The sequence below is a fragment of the Hyposmocoma kahamanoa genome, unplaced genomic scaffold, assembly GCF_003589595.1.
Source record: "Hyposmocoma kahamanoa isolate Upper Pololo Valley unplaced genomic scaffold, ASM358959v1 64, whole genome shotgun sequence".
Taxonomy (NCBI): Eukaryota; Metazoa; Arthropoda; class Insecta; order Lepidoptera; family Cosmopterigidae; genus Hyposmocoma; species Hyposmocoma kahamanoa.
The window spans coordinates 5,424,969-5,434,834 of NW_020653852.1; the positions used below are offsets into that span (position 1 = coordinate 5,424,969).

The 9,866-nt window shown below is 33.6% G+C and overlaps 1 protein-coding gene across 1 annotated transcript in view; it reads left to right on the forward strand.

The window, feature by feature from the left end:
- Positions 1-4,747: 4,747 nt before the first annotated feature.
- LOC113230746 overlaps positions 4,748-9,866 on the forward strand; it is a 50,064-nt gene continuing 44,945 nt past the window's right edge. Inside the window, exon 1 of the mRNA XM_026464825.1 lies at positions 4,748-4,916. Within this exon, the coding sequence (XP_026320610.1) occupies positions 4,880-4,916 (37 nt within the window). The 5' untranslated portion in view covers positions 4,748-4,879. The remainder of the gene's footprint in view (positions 4,917-9,866) is intronic.

The window sequence follows — 9,866 nt, forward strand, 5'->3', positions numbered from 1 at the left end:
AAGTTGCCTGGACGAGTTTGCTAACTGCCAGTGAAGTAGCAGAAGTAGCAGTATTTTTTTTAAATGAGTGCTCATTTGACCTCTGTCTCACCTGATGGACAGTAGCGAAGAGATCGACGATGGAGCAAGCACATCTAAATAATGCCGATTCATTCGCGCCTTAAAAAGGCCCAAACTATAGTACTTGGTACTTGGTGTAACGGGCTGGTGTCCGCAACTCGACGACAAGGCGCCTATTTTGCGTGTGGCAAACTATAGTAATTCAGGGAATAAATTTGCAAGCAAAGAATTCCACTCCATAGCCGTTCGCCATATAAATGTGGAAGCGTAACGCTTCGTGTGAATCCTTGGAATATCCACAACATAGGGGTTGAACCATAGCCTACGTCTAGTCTCCCGATGATGGAAAGGTAGGAATTAAATAGTGCTATTCCATCGCAGACTTCCCGTAATGATTTTTGTTCATTTATTTAACTTTTTTATGATACCGAGTGACGGGACGAGCAACTCGTCACGGCTATCCATAACAGTTGCAGTGCCACTAAAAGCTTTAAATCGCACAGATATAAGATGAAAAGTCCCACGTGCCAGCACACTTACCCTTTAAAACCGACACGCAGTAATGCTCAAATTACTGCTTGGCGGCAGGAATAGGTAAAGTGGCAGTACTTTCTTCCCTGGAAACTCTTTCAAAAGGAGGTCTACTAATACTAACACGTCCTTCGTAAGCAGAGAAAACTACTAACATTTCATTTTAATAAATGCATACATGGTAAGATTTTTTTAAAAGCAAGTGAAACAACTACGTAAATAATTAGAGCTACATTACAAAAAGCAATTTAAGGATACCTAACACTTTCTAGTTTATCGATTACCCAAAATATTCCGGAACTACTTTCATACTTTCCAAAGGACAAGAGAAATTATTGCAGTGCGAGCCCATATGCGCATGGGGACCTCGCAATGAATAGAAATGAGCGTGGAAAGTAAACAATAGATATTAATTCATTTATCAATGCGCGCTGATCGAATCATAAGACATTTGAATGCGAGAATCGATTTAAATGGCATTTTGTTGTAGTTAATTATATGGAAACGGCAGGGACTTTTTAATTACATGCAATTTGATTCCCAATACTAATGACCTCGGTAGCGCGTTGGCGCTACATCAAAAGGTGCTGGGTGGGATTCTAGGTAGGACCAATGTGGGAAACATACTTTTCAGAATTGGTTCTGGTGTAGGTGTTCTTTGTGGAGCACGGAATTATTTTCTGGTACTCATAGGACAGGGAACTTTGTACTTTGACCTAGCTGACAGGTGTGATTGTATCGTTGTCATAAATATACTTATTATATGCAAAGAATAGAGGAGAAAGCATACAATAATTAAACAGACAAAAATTAAGTACATAGCATATAAGCGTAACGGGATTAATGGAATTCTCATTTATTACAGTACATTATATAGTTAATTGCATTTGAAATCGATTTTAATTAGATTTGATCTATTTTGAAAATACTCGTTGAAGTAGATGGTGGTAATAGGTCCTTGAAGTCATTAAATCCATTACTTTACATTATGTGGTTGGAACAAAAGAACGAAAATATTAAAAATGGAACCATTTTTTTTTCACGTCTAAATTGCGTTTTATTATCGAGTTCTTAGGTTTTCGCGATTATTGCACATAGGAAATGAAACTAATTTTCCGGATTTAAACCGCGTATATTTGTTTTTTCAAACAAACCGATGTTTCGGGCCCTTTACATTTGTTTACATTTACATTTGTTTGAAAAAACAAATATACGCGATTTAAATCCGGAAAAATAGTTTCATTTCCTTTGCGTTTTATTATTTTGTTATTTGCTTTTTTTTTAAACAATCCATAGTATCGTGTTCTTTACGGTTCACAATTTATACCCGAAAAAAAATATGTTTCACGTTCCAATGTTAACAAACCTAAAAAACTCGAATCAAAATATTGTATGAATAAAGACACACACATAATTACCTACTCTTCGTGCACAGAATATTGAAACTATCACTAAAAAAACGAATAGAACTAATTAACCAATACACGTAATTCAGTAAATTATTAATAAAAAAACTAACAGGTTGTGTGTGCCTGGTGGTAACCGACACGCCTACCCATAACAGTTGCCGTGCCACTTAGATCTTTAAATAACAAAGAATTCTCAAAAGAAAATCTTACTACTTAAACTGCCGCTGCGCCCGTCAACCAGAGACGTAAAGTTGACAAGTCCCATGTGCTTGTAATTTCACAAGCACCCTTAACGTTGAAACGCCGAACGCAGTATGCTCATATTCCAAGGTGTGTATGGTGGCAATACTTCCCTGGACGAACTCTTTCACAAGGAGTTCTACTGCAGCTTATTTTCTAAAATATTTTTCTGTTTTATCTTATTTTTCTTTACACCCGTACATATTAAAATCATAACAAGCAGTGGTACTTAGTCCCGTGGAAGAGAGCTAATTTTTCAATTGATTGATTTCTAATTTACGTATAATTAGCAATACCAATTAATATGTTTAATTAGGTATAGCAACATTACCTCTCGCCAACGGTAAAAGAGAGCTCTAGCTATAAAAAATATGTCTAAACCAGAAGTGGGCAAACTTTTTCATTAGGGGTCAGAAAAACCAATAAATTTCACAAGAACCAGAGTTAAAAAAATGCATTTTCGTTTGCAATATTTTTAATTTTTATTATGTAAGTGCGATGCCTTACTTTCTCAAACTCGTATATTTAAATAGTGATTATGTTTCTGTTTTTAACCAATTTCAAAAAAAGGAGGAGGTTCTCAATTCGACTGTATGTTTTTTTTGTATGTATGTTACGCGATAGCTCCGGTGTTTGTGAACCGACTTTCATGATTCTTTTTTTTGATCCCATTTCATTTTGAAGAAAATCATCCACCTCTAATCCATGGGTGGCTGATCACCCATGAACATTCATTTTTTTAATAGCGCCTAAATTTTACTTAAAGAGCAATTATTTTAATGGTTGGTTTTGCTATTCTCCAATTCAAGGCGTTTTTCAATATACTTTGAGTAGTGCGAACCGATTTTTATTATCTCCTGTGTCAAGTCCCGTACTTTGGCGAACAAGGAGATATTTCAATAAAACTTAGCAAATAGACGTAATTCCACTTACTTTTGAGGTCGGTTTTTTTTAGTACTCTGTACTGAGATTACCACCATTAGTGGTCCAATACAAAGTAGTTCCTTTTTTGCCTCATACTGAAATTTATTCGGAAAATGCTTATTTATTTTGAACGGGACAGTAAAAATATTGATAAAAATAATCACTATCAACATAGTAATAATAGGATGGTCTACATTTTTGTCAAATTTGCGCGGCCAACACGTCTCAGATTTTTAAAAATCCTCTTCCTGATGAATTAGATGCTTTTGAGATCAGCCGTTACTCTAGAAAACCATCGATAAGTTATTTTGTGTATCGATATCGACGAGCTCCTCTCTTGACAGGAGACCCGTGCCAGCAGTGGGATGTATAATCGGTTGATGATGAAGATTACAATGGTAAAAAATCTAAAAAGACTACGTTACTAAAAAAATTTTAAGAGTTCAAAGTAGATTATTCTACAGATTAACGACAGGTTTTAATACCTTCCGGCATTTATGGAAACTTGTTGTCATATATATATTACGTAATAATTGTTGTCTTCAAACGTTATAGTGACTTATGAGCCATTAAACATTCCATAACTTATCCCATTTATTATCGCGACTTAGTTATGAAATATTAATAGAGTCGCTTTCGGCGACGTGACGGTATGTCTGTACAGAACGCTAGTACTACGCTTTCTTGGTTGTAATGATTTGCACTGATTTTTTATTGAAATGAAAACATTGTCTTTTAGTTCTTCTATTCATATGCACTGCTAAGGTATCATCTATAAGAAGGACAAGTGTAATTACAGTTGTTTTTTTCTATAAGCTATTTACGTATTTTTGCTAACCACGATGTTAAGTTCGTTTTTTTAAGCTTAGAAAAAATGTAAACAAAGAAGCTGTGATCGTAAACATTTTTACTGTCAAGAAATTATAGTAAAATAAAATATCCAGAGAATTGATGACAAATTATATTTACAAATGACACGATAATACATTATTATTTATAAAAAGTTTCGATTTTGGAAGCACCGTTTCTTTAAGTTTTTTAATAGTATAAGGTTTTCTAAAATAGATTCCTAACGTACGTACGTAAAGCACAAATTTTCAATTTAATGTATAATAATGAATACTACGAGTAAGAATACCTAATAATTACATAAAGGTTGTTTGAAAATTTTGTTTTACGGTATTTATTAAACTGCTTTGCTTACAAAATGACGAAATTAAATAGCGCCTGACCAATACCCAAACTTTCCTCAAAAAATAGCGGGTTTTTGTAGTAAAATTTTCACAAAAATTAATTCTTACCACATTATTTTCGAGTTTCTTATTTATTTGTTACTTTTTAAGGTGATGGCTCTGCAGCCAATTTTCAATAAAAAGTTAATTTAAAAAAAATATTTTATTTATATCCTGAAAAATCTCGCTTACATACATCATTATAGAGCCAAAGAATGACGTCACAATTACAACTTCCACTATCGGTCCTGTCCCAAACGCCATGACATCACACTTGACGCAGCAATTAGCTCGGTAGCCATTTCTCCCCATCAGCTCGCTGGTGGGAGCCAACAGACCGAGTCGTCAGACGCCACTTTCAACCGCTCTCGCACGCTCCTATGCCGACAGTGTTTTGTTTTAATCCTAAGTAACATTTTATTGACTTTGTGTAAGGTACTTTAGTGTTTGTGATGAATAGTGTCTGATTTTCATTTGTGTGAAATGTTTGCTTGGACTTTTTGCGGTGTGAAAATGAACGGTGAGTGGTGCAAATCAAAATATTGATTTTAATTTATTTATTGTTAATTTTTTGTAGGGATGTCATTGAGCGACTTTGATAGCGAGGTGGAAAGTTTTCAAAGATAAAAAAATATCCTAAATTATGCAAATTAATACGGACATTATTATTAATAACTTTTTTAAATCAAATTCGTGAGTTCTGCTTATATGAAATAAAGCTTCTATTCAGAAGAACACAAATAATAATTAGAAATGTGATTAAGTTGTCCACACTTGTTGAATTAAAAAAAATAAGTTATAGAAAATTCTCTATCACAGCATCTCTCTCTCTTGTTTAAATTAAGACAATTAAACCAATTAAGAGATTACTGAGAACATCTCGCTCAATTTAATTGTATCTTTCCACAAATCAGTAATTTATGCTAATACAATCTGTGCAGTGAGCAAAAACAACCAGGATATGGTTGATATGATTTTAAACCGTTAGCGGTTAGTGGTGCGGCGCCCGCGCAGTAATGAAACTTGATCTAACTAGATCATATGCTAGATATATCAAATGATACACTTATGGTGGGAAAAGTAGGCAAGTTTTTTTAATATACTCTTTAAGGTATCTAGTTATCTTGTTATAGCGATCTCTTTAATGTTCAGTTTAATTTTTTATTTACCTTTTTTATAGTTTTTACGGATTGTTTTGTAAATTACACGATATTTTACATAATAAATGATCGCAGGAAAAAAACATTAAAAATACATCGAGCCAGAAGTAGAGAATTTTAGTATTGCTTTAAACACAGTCATTATGCCTTTTCTTACTCAATTTTAAGAAACAATTTTATATGTAATGAAAGTATTCTTTCTTTTCTTTCTAACCTGCTTACGTTATTGTATATAAGGTTTTTATTAAAAAAAACCAATTACTAGTAATAGGTTAAAATGAACATTATTACAATTACTAACAATATGAAAAAAACTTTTATACAATAATATTATATGCACGTTTTTCACGCTCCTATAAAATTACTTGAAATTTCGGGCCTTCACATTGTCACGGCTGATCGGCTGACGGCATGACCACGGGACCTGTAAAGGGTCCGAAACATTGGTTGGTTTGAAAAAACAAATATACTTACGCTATTTAGATCCGGAAAATTAGTAGGTTCATTTCCTATATGTAATAATCGCGAAAACCTAAGCACTCGAAAAGATTTTAATTTTTAATTGGGCTTATATTTACTTGTACTTTTACTCTATATTTTATAAGCTGTTAGGCCTACCAAATTGTTGAAAACGGTGAGTGAGTAAAGAATTTGTACTTTATGATATTTAGATAACAATATTAATGAATTTATTAGGTATAAAAAGTTCAAAAATCAAGCATCGCAAATATATAAAACAATAAAGAAAATATCAATTTAAAGAATTTTGTCGTCTTTTTGTACAAAATAAATAGAAAGCAAAACGTGATCGATTATTCAGTTTCACTTTTATTGTGGTGTCGGTACAGAGATCCAATTGTTACGCATTGTTTACTTCGGGTGAAATGACATCAATTTGGCTTTGACTTTTTTTATGTTGTATCTAATTGACAATATTTTGTTAAATTATATTTTCCTTTTTTTCTTTTCTAAACCTATTGAAAGTCTTTTTATTTCGTAGTGGGTAATATAACACTTAACAAAAAATACAATGCTAGACAAAACTTGTAAGAATTTAAATATTAGGAAATTTATGATTAGAAAAATTCCCCGAGAGCCGTACTTTGGGACATCGTGCCCAGAAAGCCGGCAACTTTTTAATAGCTAAAGTTATTCTTTGGCGGAAATAACTGCCAGGCTTGTCACCGGAGACTTCTACAAGGTGATAACTCGTTCGCTAGTAGTTTCACCTGTCGCCCTCATGGACCTATGTCTATTTTCTTTTTGTACTCTTTTTCTAAACAATCTAATAAGTAAAATAACACTTTTTATATTGATTGAATATCATGTTGTTACTACCATGATATTAATTTATTAGCAGCAGAGCTCCTTGTGTTAGAATTCGTCCAGGGTAGTACTGCCACCTTACCTATTTCTGCCGCCAAGCAGTAATGTCAGCATTACTGTGTTCCGGATTTGAAAGGTAAGGGTGCTGGTGAAATTACAGGCACATGGGACTTGTCAACTTATGTCTCAGGGTGACGGGCGCAGTGGTAGTGCCCCTCAGATCTTTGCAATTTAAAGCTCTAAATGGCACTGTAACTGTTATGGACAAGCATGTAGCTTACCATCAGGCGCACGACTTGTTCATCCCGTCACATGATGTTATAAAAAAACTATTTTTTGTGAAAACTACACTACTTCATTTTTATTATTGATACAAAGCTCGAACATTGAAGTAACACTTGTCTTCCCGACACAGAATATCTTAGTAATAAGATTTGAGTATTTCTTGCTTTTTTAATAGAAAATAAAAAGAATAGAGGAGAGAGAATACGAGGTCCCAGTTCTGTTTTCGAAGTCTAGAAGTTCCAGTTTTTTTTTTTTTCAAATCATGTGCATTAAATTTATACATGCATGTTATATGACAGGCTTCTTAACGATACAGGAAAACAACGCGATGAATACAATACAACACATCGGAGAAGGTGACCGAATTTTATGTAACGTCCTTAACACGCATTGAGCTTGCGTGGTAGAGTATGACCTACGATATCTCCTTACAGGAAAACTGTGCCCAAATTGGTTCTATGAGTTAAATAAACTAGGGTATGTTTTTTATTTAACTGCCTTTAACGGTTACCATGCCGGACTGCCACGCGGAGGTCCCAGGTTCGATTCCCGGGTCGGGAGAAATATTTGTATGGCCTACATTTATTTCTCTCGTGAGTTTGGGTGTAATTTGTGATTGCCTATGTGTGTGTCCATGGGACCTGCGACACAGGGCTTCCCTAGTGCGGGGCTATGTTGAGTGTGTGCGTTATTATTATTTTATCGAATGTAATCGAGATTTTTCAGCGATATTGAGCTATTAACATATCATAATAAACATGTGTTTTGTAAAAAGAGTGAAAGCGCCATCTCGAAAAACATTCCGGGGAGCATATTTTAAGTTTTAACGACTGTGTTAAAATATTTACGTCTCATGTTAACATTCATTTTGGTTTTAATTAAGTTTTAAAATTGAATTGAAACAAGACGTAAATATTTTAAAACAGTCGTAAAAAAGTAAAACATGCTTCCCGGAAAAACTTTTCGAAATAGCACTTTCGCCTTTTCTACAAAACGTCGACGATATCCGCTAAAAGCAAAACGGGATCTAAAGCCCCGTCTAATTGTTTTTATTTCTTATTTAGTTTCAGATTTATTGTTGAGCAAAAGCAGCGTAATTCTCGAAAGTTACCAATATGCAAATACGTTGCTTATGACAAGGAGAGCTGACTTGCACTCCAGAAATTCCCATTTTGGGATTAGATACTTTTATGTAATTACACTATTACCGGTAAGAAATCACGTAACTCGGGAAAGTGGACTGTATAAACGAATCAATCACAAGTGGATTACCAATGTCCATTACGTGGATACCACGATTGATTGGACATTACATTTCTTATGTCATTGGAAACTTATCGGTGAAACAAAAATAGCTACCTGCTAACTATCTATCGTGAAAGTTAACCTTACGTTGAACGTAAAATATTGACTCTTATACATGTTCAAATTTATCAAGTGATTTCAGAAATTGAAACACGGAGACAGGTCTCAAAACGAATAAAATTATGAAATTAAATGAATTTAATATTTCTTCATCAGGCTGACTGCCCCTGATGGTGTAATTAAATTAAAAAGGACGCATTAGGCGAAAGACTGCATGATGTCATTCCGACTCAGTGTTGCCGTTATTACTAGTGTTTTTTATTAATTATCATTGAAATGTTTGCCAGTTTTGTTATTTAAACATTGTTTCTACTAATTATCTGTTGAAAGTTTGAGACATGATAGAAATAATGATTTAAAATATTGAGCAGGAAAAACCAATGCCACAGGCTGTCTTTCGTCTTACAGAGCTATTTAGTTATATTTCTTTTGTGAATTGTACTGTCGACTTGTAACCTTTTAAGAACTAAGTACAAATAACTGAAGTATATTCAAAGTAGAAAGCCACTTAAACGCAGTACTTAAAAAAATGTGAAAAAATTGTTTGAAGATTTGGCTTGATGGATTTATTCCAACGCCGTAAAACCAATATTAAAAATATATATATTTATGTCCTCTGTGGTAGGTAGGTAATGAAACTTATTAAAAGCAATATGTAGTATAGTTTCATTATTAATTCGGTTTTTAAACCCTAATATAAATTGTATTAGCCTTCATGCATATTTAAAATGAAATATGACTTCCATTAAAGCCGAAAAAGGACAAATAAATTATATACAACACAAAGTGCTCCTAAAAGCACATTCAAGAGGCTTTAAAATGGATGATTGACGACCCGCAGCCGTACACATTGTTAAAAATAATAAAAAATACCCCCATTCCTTTTACAAAAACCACGGTTAAACTAAGAACTATTTTACTACAATATGTCGTCGTTTTCTTTATGTAGAATCGATGATTAATTAATTTAGAGGAAGAAAAAATGAGGAAGAAATAACTAACAAAACAGTTTATTTTTCAAATCCTTTGCATCGTTTACGAAATCTCACGGTGTCGACTCAAACGAAAAATCCCATACACGAATACTGAAAAAAAAGAAATTGTGTAAAATGCACCCAATCGAAATAATTGTGGACCTGTAGTCCACTTCCCTTTTGCGTCTAATATCACCCCGCCATAGCCACTCAGTGGAACGAAAACAAAAAAAAGTGATTGTCTAATACAAAGTACCTCTATTCTATATTTATTTCTTCATTTATACAGTAACAAAGCAAAAAAGTGGAGTACTTTACTTGAATTTAATTCTTTAACAAGTCTATAGGTAATTCGGTCAG